This window comes from Lissotriton vulgaris, chromosome 6 (assembly GCF_964263255.1).
Source record: "Lissotriton vulgaris chromosome 6, aLisVul1.2, whole genome shotgun sequence".
Taxonomy (NCBI): domain Eukaryota; kingdom Metazoa; phylum Chordata; class Amphibia; order Caudata; family Salamandridae; genus Lissotriton; species Lissotriton vulgaris.
In genome coordinates, this window is record NC_141694.1 from 63,631,229 (window position 1) to 63,652,474 (window position 21,246).

Below are 21,246 nucleotides of genomic sequence, written 5' to 3' on the forward strand. Positions count from 1 at the left end.
GGGGGCCCGCGGGACCATGTCCCTTTCCCCTAGACATACCAGGGACAAGGCTGCGGGTTCCCACTCGGGCCGGTAGTGTTCGCACTCTTCGGCTTCTTCTTCGCCTTGCTCCTCTCCGAGGGCGACGGCGGTGATCTGGCGGTTCACTCGACCCGGGGCCTGGACTGATTGGTTTATCGGACAGTTTGGGTCATTGGCGTAATGGCCGGGCCGCTGGCATTTGTGGCAGACCAGGTTGGAGCGGAATCCCGGTCGCGTCGGAGGGCTTCCTCTTCCGGCCGGAGACGGGGGGTTGCTAGTGGGGGGCCTCCTCCTCCTCCCCCTCGTGGACGGTGGGGCCCCTGGGAGGCTCTGTTCTGTTCGCCCGGCCAACTCCGGGGGACCCGGGTGCTCTCCCATCGATCCGCTTCGATGGCGAGTTTCCGGGGTTCGGTCAGCTTGCTATCGAGGAGATGCTGCCTTAGTTCCACGAAACAATTATTGGAGAGGTGCTCCCACACGATGAGATCGAATAATTGTTCGTAGGTGGTGACCTGGCTGCCTTTGATCCATCCCTCTAAGGCTCGGCTAAAAAAGTTCACATATTCCACCCAGGTGGTACCGGGGATTCTTTTACAGTCTCGAAATCGCTGCCGGTACATCTCGGGGTGAGCCCATAGCGAGTGAGAAGGGCGGCTTTCATGTGTTCGTAGGAGGTCATCTCTGCGTCGGGGAGTTGTAGCAGGGCATCTCTTCCTTCGTTGACGAATCTCCCCCACAACCCGGCTCCCCAGTCTTTTCGCGGAATTCGGTGGGAGATCATGGCTACCTCGTAGGCCTTGAACCATTGCTGGATATCTTCATTCCGATAGTACTCTCGGACGACGTCTTTGGGAATGTGGACCTTGGTGTCTGTAGGGGGAGTGGAGTTCTGACTCTCGGGGACGCAGAGGTCCTTGTTATGTCGTCGAATTTCTAGCTCTTTTAAACTGCGCTCGTGTTCGTACGTTAGTTTTTTCTCTTCCAGCTCCCTCTTGCTTTTTTTCTCTTCCCGTTCTTCCCGTAGCTGTAAGTGTTCGAGGGCTATCTTTTGTTCTGCTAGTTTTAGTTCTCTATCTAAGCGGAGTCGAGCCAGTTCCAACTCGTGGAGCCGGCTTCTCTCCAGTTCTCGGGCCTCCTCGGACGAGAGGCCCGCTCTTCTTTCTTCTTCGGGGGTTGCAATTGTTTCGGTGGTCTCAATGCTTTCGTTTTGGGGTGGGGCGCTCCCGTCTCCACCCAAGACTCCAAGGCGTGCTTGAGGTCATCTTTGGTGCTCAGTCCCGTGGTAGCGATGCCCAAGTCTATGCAGAATTGTTTCAATTCTTGGTGGCTGTATTCTTCCAGCCGTTCCATCTGGAATTTTGCGGTTGTTCCAATCTCTTTCGTCGACATTGTTGCTGTGCGTCGTGGGGTGAGTTACTCTCCGTACGATTATGCGTCGGCTCGGATCGCGCCGCTGGCCACCAATGTTAGACGGGAACCTGGAGGGTCGGCCGAGCAAGGGGGAGAGGCCTCCTGGCGAGGGCCCTCTCCTTCAATCGTACGGACGAGCAACTACCCCCCCACAGATGGACGCCACACAAAGATAGGTTCTGTACACTTTTATCGGTATACTTAGGCAGGTTAAACGTGACGATACAGCAGGACCAGGATACGATGATCCCTTCAATTCTAGTCTCTGGGGAAAGGGGGTAGCGGGACAGTCTCAGTACCGGTCCGGTACAGGGGTAGCTGGTGTATAGCTCTCAATCCTCGAGCTGGAGGGTTCGCAAGTAGGGGCTGCGGCAGCACCAGCAGGCCTATGAAGATGGTTCACGAGGATGAGCCGCGGCAGCGCCAGCAGGCCTACGAAGATGGTTCACGAGGATGGGCCGTGGCAGCGCCAGCAGGCCTACGAAGATGGTTCACGAGGATGAGCCGCGGCAGCGCCAGCAGGCCTTCAAAGATGGTTCACGAGGATGAGCCGCGGCAGCGCCTGCAGGCCTTTAAAGATGGTTCACGAGGATGAGCCGCGGCAGCGCCAGCAGGCCTTCAAAGATAGTTCACGAGGATGAGCCGCGGCAGCGCCAGCAGGCCTTTAAAGATGGTTCACGAGGATGAGCTGCGGCAGCGCCAGCAGGCCTTCAAAGATAGTTCACGAAGAGGAGCCGCGGCAGCGCCAGCAGGCCTCCAAGGATGAGTTCGTCTCGGTGTCTCTCGACTCCAGGATACAACTGGATTCCTGCTCTGGAGCTACCCCAGTTATAGGTCTGGAGCCCTTTGATGTCCGGACCCTCGCACTTGGAGGTCGGGGGGTCCGGGTTGAGGGAGTCCTGACACCCAGCAGGGGGGTGGAGCCAGCGCCCAGGGAGGCTGGGGGTGATCGAAACCTGGCGGAGGGGAGCCATCGACACTCCTTCCATTGATTCGCCAAGTGGTCACTTTACCCCCTGGGTGGACGGTGGTGCCTCGATGTCGGGGCTTGGCTGGGCCTGTGGCTGAGGTCGACCCGCGGCCACGCGGCCTGGTCGTGGCGGGTCCAAGATGGCGGCTGGGCCGGGGACGGTGGTTAGGGAAGGAACCCTGGCCAGCCGAGAATGTGGTGGGTATGAGCCGGGGTCCCGTCGGGGAAGAGCTGGGGGTTGACCCGGCGGCTGCAGGTGTGGTTCTTGTCCGGGGAACAGGGGTAGCAGTGATCCGAGACCCGCCATGCGGGGAGGGGTCGGGCCTGCCACGAGGCCTGTCCAACATTGCCCTCACATGATTTTTGAATATTTCACCTGCATGCTTTAACATCTCTTTTAAGCATTCACAGTGTACGAGTGGCTTTCTGAGTGAACTTAGGGTCTCAAATGGGAAGTTCTCTTCTAATGGCTCTTTGTGCAGCTCCACTCCATGATATTGAGCAGCCCTATGAGGTAGCTCAATATATCCAATGTTATCATCAGGTGGTGAGGGTCTGGACGGATATAAATCAGGGTCATTATTTGTGTTTGGGTGAGAGTGATAATCCTCCCAGGGGTCAATGTCCTGTGGCCTATCCCGATACTCATCCCCATCCTCCTGTGTGTCAGGTGATAGTGGTGGTGGTGATGAATTTGTGGGTGTGATGAGCAAGTTGGGATCAGTGGGGAAGGAGGTGGAATGTAAGATGTAAAAGGGCTAGTACCCACAATTTTCCTTTTGAGAGGAATGTGGTAATCCTCTGGCTGGGCTATATTCAGTTTTTTTGGAAGGGTGGCATGGATATGTGTATGGGTTTATCAACAGCTTTTTCTGTTTCAGTACCGATGGCGGGGTATCAGACCGAGGCTCTTTAGATAAAGTGTCCTTATCCTTACTTGCCGGTTTCGGCATCAAAGATTTCAGTTCTGAACATGTTGCTGCCAAAGGTGGATTCTTCGGTACGGGGCGTCTGAAAGTTTTTGTTGGTGCCGACCTTGTCCTAAAGGCAGAGGAGAGACTGGAGCCTTTTGTTTATTGAGGAGGTATCTTTACTCGCGGTACGTTGACCCGGAGTATCCTGCTCCTCTTCTTCTATGTCGGAGTCTGATTCGCACACAGAGATATGTTGTTTTTCTTCCTCGGCTCGTTGAGAGTGATGTTCTGTGTCGGAATCTTCTTTGGGGAGGTACCAGTGGGGAGCCGCTTTAGTTTTGCATCTTGTGACGTCGAGCCCGATGGTCACAAAGAGTCTTATTCGATTGAAATGATTGGTATGCATTGCAGTCTTTCTCATTGTGTTCTGGGGACAGGCAGAGGTTGCACACTTCGTGCAAGTTGGTTTGTGGAAATTCAGCACGACATTCAGGGAAGAGTTTGAAAGGAGTCCCTTCCATCAACTGCTAGCGCGGTCGGCCCGGGTAGGCGCAATGGCCAGCCACGAATTTTCCGACCAAAGTAGTTTTGAGTTAAGTCGATACGTGTAGAATGGGAAACCGCGATCGATAACAATACCGGCAAGGGCAGTGGATTGCACGTCGAAGGGGTCAGAGAAACGGTGCTGAACTGGAGCGCAGCAAAACACAAGCAAACCCGATGGCAGACAAAAACAATCTAAAGATGGAGTCGATGCCCATGAGCACTATCACCAAAAGGAGGAGTCACCTACCTCGTGACCGGAAAAATGTCTTCGAAGAAAAACAAAGTGCAAACATCCGGACCCAAAACTAGATGGCGAGCTATGCACAGCATGTGATCTACAGCTCACATGTCTCGAACATAACATTTTAGACTAGTTATAACAGAACAAGAAATTGACAAGGCTTTGTTCCAGTAAGCACCTGGGACATAAGTCCTTCGTAGGGACCATAAGTTAAGAAGATAAAATCAAATGTTCTTCTCTTCCACGGACAGCCCTTTAAGGCCCCTTTGAACAATAGGACTAGAACATCAGCTTCCAATTTGGGGGTGTAGGAAGCTTGCTCTTTATATGCTATAACAAAAAGAGAAATAATGTCCAGGAATTTCCTTATAAGTGGACAGGGATTGCTCTAGCAATCCCATAGTGTTCTTCTAGGGGGGTACTGTGGTCTAGCAGATTTAGGTTTATCAGAGAGGAGTGTTCAATATCTGCAAATACACACAATAGTCAATAAATGATGCTCGCGACTCAAGGACATCCACACTAATTTATAAAAATAACAAAAGGACTAGCGCTAAAAAGAGCCTCAACTAGAAGCTGACTGGGGAGCTAGGACGAATCAAAGGGGTTTTAAGGCAACAGACCCAGTAGAAGAAGAGGGAATCTGCTGCTGCTGACATCCTATAGATCCTCCTCTTCCTCAAAAGGAATGGTAGAACTTTTGTAGAGTCTGAACATTCGCACAAGGTGGCCAGTGCTGAGAAGGTTATCCTTTGTAAAAAAAGCAATGAAAGTAACAATAGTATTGGTGGAACTGAATGGCTGGGGAAGCAAGTTCCCAAGTTTTCCACCATAGCAAGACTATATTTGAACTGCTCAAAGGAGGAAATCCAAACTCTTGCAGAAAAGTTTCTTGCATTGAAAGGTCATATATAATATGGCAAACTATATGCCTGCAGAAAAGTCTGTGTAAACCTTCCAGGCACACCTGCAGCGGTTGACTGCAACAGCCAGAGAAACGACCATCATATCAGCTAGCTGTAGCTCACAGAATTGACTTGGATACATACAAAACGTCAATCACTAGTTCAAAGAACATTTTCTTCATGCACTCGGATAGGCTAATCTAAGTCAGTTTCGCCATTACCCATAGAGCGAGCATATATCACCTGAGTAGGCACTTAGAGTACACACTGCCAAAAGCTAAGACTAAGGTCAAAGGAACAAGCTACTTTGACTCGCTGTCCGAATAAGCAGTGGGGAAAGCATGTGTGCTAAATTTTGCACAGGAGACTTAACCACACCAAGCTCTCCTGAGAAGCTCATGTCTATTACTGTGAATCACACAGCACAGGCCTACATCCCTGAACAATCCGTCTGTGAACATCCAGACCTGGAAATTGTTCCTCAGAGGCAGTCCACACTGGTTCCAGTAATGTCTCATTGAGCGCCAGAAGAGGCTACAGAACGTATGGAGACTGCTTTAGGAATGCTCTCACAATTTAAGACTCAGACTATGTATCAGGTAACAGCAATTTAAACAACTGCATTGCATTATGCACAACTTATATATCAATCCAAATAACATACAAGACATCTAAGTAGAGCTCCACATCTATAGGGAAAGGAAGGAGGAAGTAGTCAATTTTAAAATCATCTATCTTCATGTACCTAAATTCCAAGCTACACATGATTAAGCATCTAAATGCATGATGATGAGTTCGTCCATTAGTACAAATCATTGGGTATTGGCGAGAGGCTCATCATGAAGATGTTCCACGAACAATGCTATCTATAGCCACACTAAAACATTTGGTAGGACCGGAGGGCATTGGGGGGGAAAAACATCAAAAATTGTTTTGAGGACAATCTGGCCAGTGGCTGGAGCCTTTGGGGCACAGAGAAAGGTGGTATCAGGATCTGAAAAATTAGAAATCCAACTTTCAAAACCTCCTACATGCCTTGAAAAGTAGCCAAGATATATGGAAAAATGCTGAAGATGTCCTACATGGCCCTTCGAAAGGCCTCAACCTATTACAGGTTGGCAAATGGAGTCCAACTCTGTTTTATGTTTAAGAACCACGAGTAGCTCCAAAGAAGACAAGAAACATACGGCATCACCAAGACTCCAAACAGCACTGGGAGCGGAACTGTTCCATTGAGGAAGAGGAGGAATTCTCCTTTCTTGTGTTTTTTGTGCTAGGAATGTTTGCAGGACTGTTACCTTTCAGGAGACTTAACCTAGGCAGGGGACAAGGATCCAATAGGCCCTAGCAAGGAACAGCATTGCCTCTCGCTCCCAAGACCACTGCATTCAGGTCATATCTGGCCCCTGGATAACATGTGCAGATGTTCGATGTTGTTGGAACCGGACAAGACATTTGGTTTTTTAACATAATTGAGAGGATTTTATTCCTAGGACTCTAGAAGTGACATATGATTTATTTGCAGAAGGAGAAGTCTTGAGGACATTTGGTAAACAACAAAGAGCAGTTCTGGACTTGCTCCTGTAATGTGCAGAAAACAGGTACCTACGCCACCACAAGGAAGCACCATGTAAGATTGATGTCTCATACAGAAAGGGCATAGTCACATGGTGTCACTTGGAGAAAGCATTCCAGATCCAGTCTGGAACCCATGAGATATTGTTAAAGTCAATGTTTGGCTAGGGAAAAGCTATGAACTGATGTAAAGAACAAGTACTTACCTTTGGTAACGATTTATCTGGTAGACACATAAGTTAGTTGAAGATTTCTTACCTTAGTTCAAGTTCAAGTTCAAGTTCGGGCATTTATATCGCGCACTACTCACCCAGAGGGTCTCAAGGGGCTTGGGAAGGGGTTCATTATTTGTCGAATAGCCAGGTTTTAAGTTCTTTTCTGAAGGAGATGTGGTTTTGAGTAAGGCAGAGGCGAGTGGGGAGTGAGTTCCAGGTCTTGGCTGCAAGGAAGGAGAAAGATCTTCCTCCCATGGTGGATTTTTGGATGCGCGGGACTGCGGCGAGGGCTTGATTGGACGATCTTAGTTGGCGGGTGGGTTTGTAGAAGGACAGTCGAGTGTTGAGGCATTCGGGTCCCAGATTGTAGAGGGCCTTGTGTGCGTGGGTGAGAAGACGGAATGTAATTCTTTTGTTGACGGGAAGCCAGTGGAGGTCTTTTAGGTGTCCAGTGATGTGGTCTTGGCGAGGGATGTCCAATATGAGTCGCGCTGATGCGGTTTGGATGCGTTGTAGTTTTTTCTGTAATTTTGCTGTGATTCCGGCGTATAGTGTGTTACCATAATCCAGACGGCTTGCGACCAGTGCGTGGGTGACAGTCTTTCTTGTCTCGAGGGGGATCCAGCGGAAGATCTTTTTGAGAATGCAAAGTACGTTGAAGCAGGAGGATGAGACTGCGTTGACTTGTCTGGACATCGAGAGAGGGGAGTCTAGGATGAAGCCAAGGTTACGTGCATGGTCTGTGGGTGTGGGTGCTGTGCCCAGAGCGGAAGGCCACCAGGAGTCGTCCCAGGCAGAGGGGGAAGATCCTAGGATGAGTACCTCCGTTTTGTCTGAGTTGGGTTTTAAGCGGCTATGTTTCATCCATTCGGCTACTTCTTTAATGCCTTCGTGCAGGTTGGTTTTGGCGATGTTGGGGTCTTTGGTGAGGGAAAGGATTAATTGGGTGTCGCCGGCGTAGGAGATGATGTTGAGGTTGTGTTGGCGCGCGATGGATGCGAGTGGGCTCATGTAAACGTTGAAGAGGGTGGAACTGAGTGATGATCCTTGTGGAACTCCACAGATGACTTCAGTAGCCTCTGAGTTAAATGGGGGAAGTCGGACTCTCAGAGTTCTCCCAGCTAGGAATGAGATGATCCAGTCTAAGGCCTTTCCTTGTATGCCGATGTTGCTGAGGCGTTGTATTAGGGTGCTGTGGCAGACCGTGTCGAAAGCGGGGGAGAGGTCGAGTAGAATGAGGGCCACTGTTTCTCCGTTGACCAGAAGTGTTCGGATGTCGTCTGTTGCTGCATTGAGGGCGGTTTCGGTGCTGTGTTTGGCTCGAAATCCGGACTGAGAGGGGTCGAGGGAGTTGTTGGATTCAAGGAAGGCGGCGAGTTGGCTATTGACGGCTTTTTCAATGACTTTGGCTGGGAATGGGAGGAGGGATATGGGTCGGTAGTTTTTAAGTTCAGAGGGGTCTGCTGTGGGTTTCTTCAAAAGGGCGCTGAGTTCGGCACGTTTCCAGCTTTCTGGGAAGGTGGCAGAGTTGAACGAGCAGTTGATGACATCACGGAGATGGGGTGCGATGATGGAGTCGGCTTTGTTGAAGATGTGGTGGGGGCAGGGGTCGGTTGGCGAGCCAGAGTAGATTGGGTTCCAGGCGCTAAGGATGATAGTTGGCGGAGTAGGATCTGAGGGGGGTGGGGAGGGTTGATCGCTGGGAGTATTCTCGAAGCTGTTGTGTATGTCGCCGATTTTGTTGTAGAAGAAGGAGGATAACGCATCGCAGAGGTCTTGGGAGGGAGTGATGTCGTTAGATGCTGCGGTGGGGTTGGTGAATTCTTTTACGATGTTGAAGAGTTCCTTGCTGTTGTGGGTGTTGTTGTCGAGACGATCCTTGAATGCTGATTTCTTGGTGGCTCGAATCAGTTGGTGGTGTTTGCGGGTGGCTGCCTTGAGGGTGGCCATGTTGTCGGTGTTTGGGTTTTTTCTCCATGTTTTCTCCAGGGTGCGGCATAGCTTCTTGGATTGTTTTAGGTCATCATTGAACCAGGGAGCCTTTTTGCTGGTTGATTTAATCTGGTGCTTTTTCACGGGTGCTAATTCGTCAGCACTGTGGGTGATCCATTGTTTGAGATTGGTGGCCGCTTGGTTTGGGTCCAGTGAGGGGGTGGGAGGGTTTTGGTTGAGTGAAGTGAGGAGTTGGTCTGAGGTGATTTTGTTCCAGTTTCTCCGAGGAATAGGTTGTGGGCGGTTGTGGGTCAGGGTGGTTTTGTAGTTGAACTGAACACAGCTGTGGTCCGTCCAGTGGAGAGCTGTGACGCGGTCGAAGGAGATGTGCTTGCTGGAGGTGAAGATAAGGTCGAGCGTCTGTCCGGCTATATGGGTGGGGGTATCAACAAGTTGTTTGAGTCCGAGGTTGGCCAGGTTGTCCAGAAGGGTGGAGGTGTTGCTGTCGTGTTTGTTTTCAAGGTGGTACTTGAGATCTCCTAGTAGGATGTAGTTCTCGGAGGCGAGGGCATGTGGGCTGATGAAGTCGGTGATGTCTTCGCTGATTTGTGTACGGGTTCCTGGTGGCCTGTAGATGAGGGTGCCTCTAAGTGTGGTCCTAGGGTCGGTGTGGATCTGGAAGTGGAGATGTTCGGCGGTTGCAAGATTATCGTCGGAGCTGGTTGTGATTTTGATGATGTTTCTATGGATGATGGCGATGCCACCTCCTGTTTGATTGGTGCGGTCTTTTCGGATAATTTCCCACAAGCGTCAGTCTGGATCTGGAGATTTTTACTTCAGCAGTAACCCTGCACATCGGTAGGTGGCGTCAGTCACCTACACATCGGTCGTCAGTGTAGTGGTCGCCAGGATGCCTACTTAGACGCCGCCCCTTTGCACTGATGTCAGTTCTGACATGACCTTCCACGCCGGAAGCACAGAGCCATGAAAGACACGGACCACAGGCGCGCCACAACTAGTGTCCTGTATGGGAGTCGCTATCCCTCGAAATCAGTTCACAGAGCGGGGAGGATGGTTAGGGTGGTAAGGAATCTTCGACTTAACATGTCTCTACCAGATACATTGTTACAGAAGGTAAGTAACTTGTTCATCTGATAGAGACTGCTAGTTGTAGATTTCTTACCTTAGAATAGATACCCTAGCAATACCATCCCTCGAGGAGGGTCTGCGAACCAAGTTCGCACGAGAAAGTCCCGAACCGGCAAAATACCCATCCCTCCGGACTTAGCTGTCCAGGCAGTAATGTCTGGTTAACGTGTGCAGAGATGCCCAGGTTGCTGCATAGCAGATATTAAGGAGTGAGACTCCATATGCCAAAGCAGTGGTTGCTGCCGTAGCCCTAGTGGAATGAACACGAACCCCGCTGGAGGACCCTTCCTTGCTAAAGCATAGCAGATCTTTATGCAAAGGAACCTATCGAGAGGTGGTACATTTTTTAACAGCTCGGCCATTAATGGCATCCTTATATCCATGTAAAGGATTTACTCGGGGGGGGGGGGGGGGGGGTAAACCCGTAGAGTGAAAGGAGGTTCACCCAGAGAGAGATTTTTGTGGGGTAAACGTTTTTTTATTGAGCTGTACTTCAAAGAAAACAACAAGAGTCTTGTGTCTTGAGACAACAAACAAAGTCTTAGGTCTATATCCGGCCAGCTTTAGGTCCTTCACTGTACGCTCCCAGTGTGTAGTCCAACAGAAAGTCGTCAGGCTTCGAAGAAGTAAAAGAAAGAATACCCTAGGTTACTGGCATGACCGATAGTCCGGTTATGACAGGAAGGGGGATGGGGAGTGAAGGGGATCACCAGGGACCGCAACCGATTCGTGCAATGCAGCGTTTCAAAGTACTCGTGGATGTGATTAGGCTCGCACACACTCACGCATGTCCCGTGACCACCCTCAACCACCCCTACCCGTTCCCTCCCGGTGTAAAGAACACTACCCTTAGTTTCGCCCGTACCTTGTGGAGCCACACTTCTCCTCCTGAAGTGTGGCGGGGCGGAGCGTGGTCCAGTTGGCCTCCCGGCTTTTTCTTCTCCTGCGGCAACTCGGCTTCTCTGTCTTCTCTCCTCTCCTGGGGCGGCGACTTAGCTTCCATGTTCACCCTCTGCACGCCGAAGTCCTCCCGAGGTTCACTGTACGCTTCCTCCTCTCCTGTTTCGGTCGCGCAGTTCTCCTCCTGACGTTGCGTTAACAGTGCCTCCGTTGCTCCGGATTGGAGGAACAAGGATGACGTCACCGGCTGAGCTCCCACCTTCGGGTAAGCCCAGGCTGCCTTAAAGGGAGCGTATCCGTCCTGTGTACGCCGGGGTGGAAAGGAACAGGGATTAATGTTGGTACCCGACACGTGGCAGGCAGGGACTCCCTGACAATCCAATAAAGAGTTGATCATCCACCCGGCAGTTTTCAGTGCGGTCAGGATAGAATGACAGCGCACGTTTAGGGTCCAGACGGTGGAGTCTCTCCCCCTCCTTGGAAGGGTGCAGAGGTGGGAAAAAGTTGGACAAAGTGATAGACTGTCCTACATGAAATCGTGTAACCACTTTAGGAAGAAACAAAGGCCTCATTCTAAGCACCACTTTGCCGGATGCACAGAGTAGAAAGGGGGCTTGGAAGATAGAGCCTGAAGCTCACTCACCCTGCGAGCAGAGGAGATGGCAACAAGGAAGGCAGTTTTGAGAGCAAGGAGCCACAAGAATAAAATGGGCCCAGCGCTTCATCTTCTTGAGTACTCAGGGCAAAAGTGGTACAGGTAGAAAGGCGTACAGGAGACCGCAGTTCCACTCGCGATGAAAAGCATTGCCGAGCGAGTGCCACCTTGAAAATTCCAACACGCAATGCTGCTGACATTGCAAGTTCTGTTCAGAGGCAAACAGATCTAACAAAGGCTCTCCCCAACGCTGAAATAGACCCTGCACCACCTCCAAATGTAGATGCCATTCATGACTGACCAAGCACAGACGGCTAAGTTTGACCGACCTAGCATTCAGAGAACCCATCAGGTCATACCCTGATGTTCCAGCCATGTCCAGAGACGAAGAGCCTCCTGACAAAGGGTCCACAAACCCACCCTGCCCGGTTTGTTGCAGAACCACATGGTGGTGGTGTTATCTGTGAATACCTGCACCACTTACCCTTTGAGAGAGGGAAGGAATGCCTTCAGTGCCAGTCGGATTGCCCGGACTTCCAGTGGGTTGATATGGAAGCCTCTGATCTGCGCCTCTCCCAGATGGCTCCCCATTCCAGGAATGATGCATCTGTCACCCCTTTAAGATCTGGTTGGGGGAAGGGAGAGGGCTCTGCCTCTGACCCGAGCTTGGTCCGTTAGCCACCAGTGTAGTTGTTGTGCAGTTCCCTCGGAGATCCAAACCTAGACTTAAATATTCCCCTATCTCTATCATATCAGCATTATTTGTCTAATGTTTTAAATAGACTTCAATATCTGCTAATACAAGAACTAAACAAAATACTGTATTGATTATGCAGACCACGGATACATTCAGTTACCAACATTAGCAGAACACCATCACTCAAAACCTATCCAGGTAGCCTGGTACATAGATCATAATTTTGGTCCTTCCATATACAGCATAATTGAACAAAAGAAGCTGTTCAAGTCGCACAATTTAAAAAGAAAAAAAGCGGACATAGTCTGCATCAATGCCAATATGTTAAACAAATTTTGCTCTAAAGAAAAGAAAAACACTCATAAAACACTGACCTTTGAAAGAATCTCAAACAAACATTCAGGGCTATGGGTAAGGAAAGGAAATAAGATTTGCATATTGCTAAGAGCACACGACAAGATGAGAGGTTCCTTTGTGTTAAATTTCAGGAGAAGCTCTAGCAGATGTACGCACTCATTAACTGGTATTTCCTAGAGAAAAGAAATAAAAGGTTTTTGTCAGTGACAATATTGGACAATGAACAAAAGTAAGCATTTGTGCAGCAATGTACAAATAATGGAAAATTATTGAAAACAATCATCACACACTAGCTGCTACTGGGACTAAAAATGTCATGGACCTGTTCTACACCATCATGACAGGCTCCTCCTCCAAACACATCCTAGCAGCTGTTGACAAATCTTTGGTTCGAGAATAGCACAAACCCCTAAATCAAAAGAACTCCAATAGCTCTCTGCAATTTGGAAAATCTCTCCATAATATCCCCAGACACTAACGGACAATGCCACAGTGTTTCATTTGGCCCTCAAATTCATTTAAACAACACAAAACTATTAATTGCAATTTGAATAACAATACAAAATAGTCCGGTAGCATGGTACACGATCCCCACCAGATTCTAGAGATCATTCATAATTTTTATCAAGAGCTTTATACAGAGCAGGAAATAGAGCAGGATGTTAGGGATCTGGGTTTTTTTAACATGCAATTTCAGCGGTTACCTCAGGTGGCAATTGGTATATTGGATAGCCCTATTACGCTGGATGAATTGGAACAGGCTATTAATAGTATGACGAAGGGCAAGGCTGCGGGTCCAGATAAGCTTCCATCTGAAGTCTATCGGACTTTTTTTCAAGATCTTAAAATGGATCTTCTGTCTGTCTTTCAGGCTGCTCAAATTGGATTGGCTCCACAGTCGTGGGATGATGCTTATATATTGTCGTATTTAAAAAGAAGGACAAGCCATCTGATCTCCCGGGGTCTTAGCGCCCAATCTCACTTACCAACTGTGATGGGAAGATCTACGCGAAAATCCTTGCTAATCGACTGGCCAAGGTCATATCCCCTTTGGTTTCCTTAAGACCGCATGCGTTTATCCCAGGAAGGGCAACCATGAACCATATCGCTAGAGAGTTATTACCCTACTCGACATCGCCCAGGTTGAGTCTAGAGATCTAGGAAGAAATGCGTTACTTACCTGTAACTGCAGTTATCCAGTATTGGTGTCTTTCATAAATTCACATGCCTGAATCATTCCCCGTCGTCGGAATGGGAGTCCCCGGTATATAAATAAAGTAATGTCCCATAGACATATAGATAGGATTAAAGGCCTCACATTAGTAACCTATCCCTGTCCTTTAGTAGAAAGGACCAAACTCTAGAAAAGAGCATATCAGCAGTCACCTCCCTCTAGAACCCTCCTGGAAGGAGCCTCAGTCCCTCAGATTTTCTTATGCACAAAGCTAAGTAGGCGTATTACTGAGAGAAGTAGGTGAGCCATTCCAGGCGAGGCGGGAGGGTTGCATGTGAATCTATGAAAGACACCAATACTGGATAACTGCAGTTACAGGTAAGTAACGCATTTCTTATCCAGTATTAGGGGTGTCTTTCATAGATTCACATGCCTGAATCAGAGTAGCAATCAATGAACAAAGCACATTTCGGATGGTATAGTATATAAAAGTCATTAGATAACAACATATCAAACGACTGATAGAAACATGCATACGCAAGCAAGAAATACCACCAAACTACACAATAGAGAAATGTGCATACATGAGAAGGATGGAGGGATGAAACACCCGGTTTATAGCACTGAGCATGATACAAAGACAGAACTGATCACAGCACGAGGCACGAGCAATGAGAAGTAAAATATAAAATGTTTTGACGCTGTTGATGATACGTGACTGGAAAGGGCGGAAACATGGGTGTTGTTAGACTTGGGCGGGATTAGTATTTGTGTTGGAAACCTCATCGCGTGATGTACATGATAGCCTCAATACCAGTGATTAAACTGAGGATAAGGGAGGAGGGAAGGTACATTAAGGGTACAACAGCCCATAGGTGACTATGAAACTGTTTAGAATGTTATAATGTTAAGGCATCAGATCAGCACAGAATAATTTCATGTACTCATGGTAAAAGCGTAGAATGCTCATTTGATAGTATGAAGGTTACAGTAAATGATTTTAACCTGACATGTGGAGAAGTGATTTGGTTAACTAGCAGCGCATTGTATTTTAATATTTGTTTAATTAATTCTTACAGTTACCCCCGACGAAGGGCCCCTGGAGGCCCGAAATGCATTGGGTTGTAATAAAGTGCTTAAAGATGAAACATGCCTTCAGTGCGTATTTTTGAATGAAGAGGTTCGGATGGCCCATCAAGAATATAAGAAATAGTGGAAAATTGGCTTTTCCTTGTTCGTGGATGTATTAGATTAAAAATGACTCAAGACTTGAAAATAACGGATCATAAAGGAGAAATTAATATGAAAATAGCATAAATGTGCGCAATTGCAAAAGCAACAGTGCCATGGTTTGGGGCACTGATTCAGTGCCCTGTCACAGTGATTCAATGTAACACGTCTCAGAAGCTGGGCACGTTACCATTGAGCACGCATATCTAAAAATGAAGAGAAGAATAAAATGGATGAAAAGAGGTGTGCAGCCTACTCTTCCCATATGTTGGGATGAAAAGAAGGCTCACCTCTACTGAGACATATGACGAAGTACTGCTTGTCCCACCGCAGCATCCTTCATGAGTTCTGTATCCAGGCAGTAATGTCTGGTGAAGGTATGTGGCGACTTCCATGTTGCCGCTCTACAAATGTCTATAACCGACACTCCTGCAAAAAGCGCCATGGATGTAGATATTGCCCTGGTAGAGTAGGCTCTCACTTTAGATTGTAGGGGGTGCCCCGCTTGTTCATGACAAAATGAAATAGCTGCCGAAATCCAGCGGGAAATACTTTGGTGAGTGGAAGGCCCTTCCTAGGCCTACTGTAAGACACAAATAGCTGATTTGACTTCCTGGAGGCTTTTGTCTTTTCAATATAAAATTTCAGGCAGCGTTTAAGATCAAGAGAGTGTAACGACCTTTCCGCTGCAAAACTGGGATTCGGGAAGAAAGAGCAAGACCACAGGCTCGTTGAGATGGAAGTCTGAGGGGACTTTTGGAATACATTTAGGATTTGTCCGTAAAATTACTCTGCCCTGCTTGAATTGCAGAAAGGGTTCTTGTATTGAGAAGGCTTGGAGCTCACTCACCCGCCTTGCGGAGGTGAGTGCAAACAGGAGAGCTGTCTTCTAAGAGAGGTATTTTAGGTCAGCCCTGTGTATCGGCTCAAAGGGATGCTTCATTAGCTGATTAAGGACTGTGTTAAGGTGCCAAGTAGGCGGCACCATTTTCACAGGGGGAAATGTCCTGTAGAGTCCTTTCAAAAACTGTTTGATCAATCTGTGAGACCAAAGAGAAGGGCCCTTAGGGGATCTTTTGTAACGGGATATTGCAGCCAAGTGGACCCTGACGGAAGCATGAGCCAGACCAGAGTTTGCCAGATGGAGAAGATAAGGCAATACTTGTTCCGGCGAGGAAGAGAAAGGATGTACCAATTGAGCCTTACACCAGATGCAGAACCTCTTCCATTTTAAAGATTATGTTTTGTTGGTACCATCTGCTCGAGCCAGGATGGCTCTACAGTCTGGAGGAATATTCAAATTCTAAAGTTCTCTGAACTCAGGAGTCAATCAGCTAATTTGAGTAAAGCCAGATTAGGATGCTGGACTTGCTTGTTGTTCATCATGAGTAGGGACGGAAACAGATTCAAGCGTATTGGCAGCTGCAGAGACAGGCGATGGAGATCCGTGAACCAATGTTGGCTTGGCCAAGTTGGGGCTATCAAAATGAGTGTACAAGGCTCCGCTTTTAATTTCCTGAGGACTCTGGGAATCATTGGAAACGGTGGAAAGGCGTACGCAAAGACGTTGCACCAAGCGACCGAAAATGCATTCCCTGGAGACCCTTTCTGGGGATGCCAACTTGCAAAGTGTGGGCATTTGGAGTTGGATCTCGTGGCAAACAGGTCTAATCGGGAAGTGCTCCATCGTGAGAAGACTTGGTTGAGGATCCCTTGATCCAGTTCCTACTCGTGAAACATTGTCCTCAGTCTGCTTAATGAGTCGGCGAGTACATTGTCCATGCCCGGGAGGTACTCCACTCGAAGAGATATATTGAGTCCGATCAACCAGTTCCAGATACTCTGCGACTCGTGAGAGAGTGTCAGAGAACGAGTCCCCCCCTGTTTGTTGAGGTAGTGCATCATCGTGGTGTCTGTACGGATCAGCACCCGGGAATTTTTGATCCTTGGAAGAAAGGCTTGAAGGGCAAGAAAAACTCCCCACAGTTCGAGAAGATTGATATGGAGCCCTTTTTCGAAGAGTGACCACTTTACGCTTACCTGCAATTCCTGGATGAAAGCTCCCCAACCTTCCAAGGAGGCATCTGTCGTGATGATATGCAGTGCAGCCAGAAGCAGGAATGGTAAGCCTTGAGAAAGGTTCTGTAAAGACATCCACCATTGCAGGGCCTTCACCATCCAAGGAGTCACTTTTATGAGATCGTCGAACGACCCTTTGCATTGGACCCATTGTTTTGAGAGTTCCTCCTGGAGGGGGCGCATTCGCAGACGGCAGTGAGGTACTAAGAGGATACATGATGACATCATTCCCAGAAGGGATTTGAAAAGGCGGACCGTTAAGGTCCTCTTTGATGCCACTAGGATCGCTAGTGCCAAAAGCTTGTCCTTCCTCTCGAGATGGGAAGGCTTTCCTCAGTCATGTGTCGAGAGTTGCACCTAGGAAGTTGATGTGCTGAGAAGGTAGAAGGACTGACTTTTCCCAATTGAGCGTGAGTCCTAAACAATTGAAAAGCTGCAGTCAGGCGCTGGAAGACCTGGACGCGTTTTTTAAGGATGGAGCCTTGATCAGCCAGTCGTCCAGATATGGAAAGACTTGATGGTGGTGCTGTCTGAGATATGCAGCTACTGGGGAGAGACACTTTGTAAAGATGCGAGGTGCAGACTTCAGTCCGAAGGGCAGAATGCGAAATTGAAAGTGTCTGCCTGCCACTGCAAATCTTAAATTTTTTTTGTGATTTCTGTGAATCAGGATGTGGAAGTAAGCGTCCTGAAGGTCCAGGGACGCCATGTAATCTCCCCCCTCCAGGATTGTTACCATGCAAAACGACTGCTTCTTCTGAAATTTGTTGAGGGCTCCGAGGTCCAAAATTGGTCTCCACTTCTTTTCCTTTTTCTGAATCAAAAAGAAGCGGGAATAAAATCCTTTCCCTCTCTGGGACAGAGGGAACTTCTCTATCGCCCCTTTCTGGAGCATAAGAGAGACTTCTCGGAGAAGCAGACATAGATTTTTGTGAAGCATAGGGCGTGGAGGTGTCTGGGGAGGTAAATGCAGAATATCCAAATAACGGCTGAATTGAACCAATTGTAGGACCCAACGGGTCGTGGTAATCTGCTTCCAATTTGTTAGGAAAGGGGATATTTTTCCTCCAATTTTTAATGATGGAAATGAATCTGAGACTGGCTGAAGTGAAAGGTCATTGTCTACGTCCGGTGTTTTTTCGTTGACCTTTACCATGAAAAGGCGTCTTGCCATAAGAGGATTATTGATTTTGTTGCTGGCGCTGTCGATACTGGGATCGATTCTGGCCTGAAGAATATGAAGACCGGTACTGGTAATCCCCTCTATAAGAGGATTGTCCTCTACCTCTATACCTACGAAAGGACTGATTTTTGTACTGGAGAGTGCCAATGCTCTAGCAGTGTCAGTGTTCTTTTTTTATACTCTGCAGCGCTTCCTCAATCTGTGAGCAGAAGAGAAATTGGCCATCATAGGGCATATCCAGTATTTTTGATTTTATCTCGGGACGAAAGGATGTTGCCCTTAGCCAAACTTGTCGCCGCAAGACTGCCGCCCCAGCCAGCTGACGAAATCCTGTGGTTGCGATATCCATTGCACAGTCTATTATCTCAGACACCGAGGCTTCACCCACTAGTAATATCTTCTTTGCCTCTTATTTTGACTCATTAGGCGATTCCGATAGATATGGGGCTATATCTTCCCATAGTTGTCTATTGTAGCGCCCCAAAAGAGCCAAGGCATTGGCCGCCTTCACTGTTACTGCAGACATAGACGAGAACTGCTTCCTGATGTTGTCTAATCTTCGGCCTTCCTTATCCGGAGGGGAGCACACAAGGGCAGGAGGATTTCTGGACTTCTTCTGTCATGTTAAACACACCGGTGCAGTATCGGGCCCTCTATACTTTTTATCCAAGCGAGGTACTACCGGAGATACAGAGTTATGGTTCTGCATGACCTTAACACCATGTTCTAACAGGTATTCAATAATGGGTATTGATCTTACTGACTTTTTAAGAGGCTCCTTAAAATCATATAAGAAACAGTCTTGCTGTTGAGCGACTATTGGAATTTTGAAACGTTGAGCACCCTCTCAACCACATTATGGAACCCTCCAATGTCGGCAGGTGGTGAATCTGCAGGCGCAGGTACTGGAGATGTGGGAGAGGGTATGACAGTCATCCCAGTCATCGTGATTAGATTGGGTATCTTGTAGTTTTCCCTCTTCCTGTTGTTGTTCTTCCTCCTCATCAGTAGACGGAGGATGCAGTAGTTCAACCCGCTCCGGCTGTACAACCAAAGGTGGAGGCCGTGGTCTTGGTGAGGGAGATACTGCGGAAGGCTGTGGAGCAGGAGACTCTGGAAACCTCTGTTTATAGTGTTGTATGAGGTACCGCAAGTCGGAAACTAAAGAGGCTGGAAGGCAAACCATTGGAGGTGGTGGTGGTTGATATTCCTCCTCCTGATCCTCTTCTTCGTCCAAACTTCGACACCTGATGTGAAGCTCTGAAGGGCTTGTCGCCGTCTGAAACATGTCCCCTTCATCTGAATCCTCCTCCTTAAGAAGACATGCTGGAGGAAGTGGCTGGACTCTGCTTGGCGATGTCAAAGCCGGCGTCAGCGCCTTTTTTGTAATCTTTAGGTGCACATATGTGCTTTGCAGACCTAAATCCATCATCGTCCACGAGCTAGTCGACGGTGCGGTCGTCGACGACAGAGCGTCGACAGGTGTCGTAACCGGAGGATTCATAGTCGACTGAGCTATTGTCGACAGTGGAGACATCACTGGAGACTTCGTAAACGACGTCTTATTTGACGGTACCTTCGTTGACGGTACCTTAGTCGATGGTGTCGACGTCAACGATGATGACTTCGTCGAGATCGTCGCCGATTCCGCTGTCTGCGAGTGCAGCGTCGACGGGTGCTTTGAAGTCGGCGGCGTTTTCTTGATGCTTATCGTCGACGATACAGTCTTACCTGTCGTCGACGATGGGGTCGTAGTCGTTGACGAGGACAACGACGTCGATGCCATAGACGTAGAAACAGTTGTCGATGTAGATACATACGATGCAGTCGACATAGCTCTCCTAGACGATGAAGAAGTCGTCTACGGTACCATCGTCTGAGTCGAAACAGGCTTGTTTGAAGGTGGGAACTTCCTGAGAGGAAACCTTCACAGAAGTAGCCTTGGAGAGAACCTCTGAAGATTTTTTTGATGTCTTCTTTTGAGGAGGTACCATAGGGCTAGGAGAAGCCACCCTTGGTCTCTTTAGTGAGGATTTTGAAGAGACTGAAGAGCCTTCATTTTCCTCAGAAGACTCCAGGTTGTTCCGGTCTTTTAGCCTCTGGGGCCAGATTACAAGGCTTCCCTCACGGTCCTTGAGGGTTTTAGTGGAAAAGGTATGACATACCTTGCAGTATTTGGAAGAATGGTCTGGATACAGGCAATACAGACAGTCTTGATGTTGGTCATCTATATGCAGCCTTTTCCTTCAACAAGAACCAACGGATCTAAAAAGACCCTTCTTTGGTGTGTCAGCCATGATGATATCAGCAATCAGAAATGGAACAAAATAAAATACTAAACAGCACTGGAAACCAGCTGTGAAGAAAAACCTGAGCAGAGCTCAGGAGGAGACTCCCTTAGCACAACGTCCGGTAGAACATCTGAGGGACTGAGGCTCCTTCCAGGAGGGTTCTAGAGGGAGGTGACTGCCGATTGGTTCTTTTCTAGAGTTTAGTCCTTTCTACAACGGGACAGGGATGGGTTCCTAATGTGAGGCCTTTAGGCCTATTTATCTATAGGTCTATGGGACATTACTTTATTTATATACTGGGGACTCCCATTCAGACGACGGGGAATGATTCAGGCATGTGAATCTATGAAAGACACTCCTAATACTGGATAATAGAGCTCCTCTAGGCCAAGAAGGCATTAGACCGCATTTTGTGTGACTTCCTTTGGGGGATTCTACATTTGATGGGGTTTAGTCAGGGGTACATTCAGTCTCTGCAGGTTTTAGATCTCTCTCCTGTATCTAGGATCTGATCTATGGGATTGACATCTGAACCAGTTCTCATCTCTAGAGGTCCACGCCAGGGGTGCCCCTGCTCCCTGCTCTTGTTTGTGTTATACATCAACCCCTTCCTGGATATGCTGAAGAGGAGTCCCAGGATAAGACCGTTTATGGTGGGGCAGGATCAGTTCTGTGTCTTTGCGTATATTTACGACGACATAGCTATTGCAACATCTGATCCAGTGATTGCTCTACCTGAAATTGAACACCTGGCACACAAATTTGGCTGCTTGTCTTGCTATAAGCTTAATACATCTAAAAT

At 48.2% G+C, this 21,246-nt stretch overlaps 1 protein-coding gene across 1 annotated transcript in view; it reads right to left on the reverse strand.

Moving 5' to 3' along the window:
- LOC147706789 (exportin-5-like) overlaps window positions 1–21,246 on the reverse strand; it is a 1,247,062-nt gene that overhangs the window by 853,997 nt on the left and 371,819 nt on the right. The window contains exon 14 of the mRNA XM_086925922.1: window positions 12,505–12,660. Within this exon, the coding sequence (XP_086782048.1) occupies window positions 12,505–12,660 (156 nt within the window). The remainder of the gene's footprint in view (window positions 1–12,504; window positions 12,661–21,246) is intronic.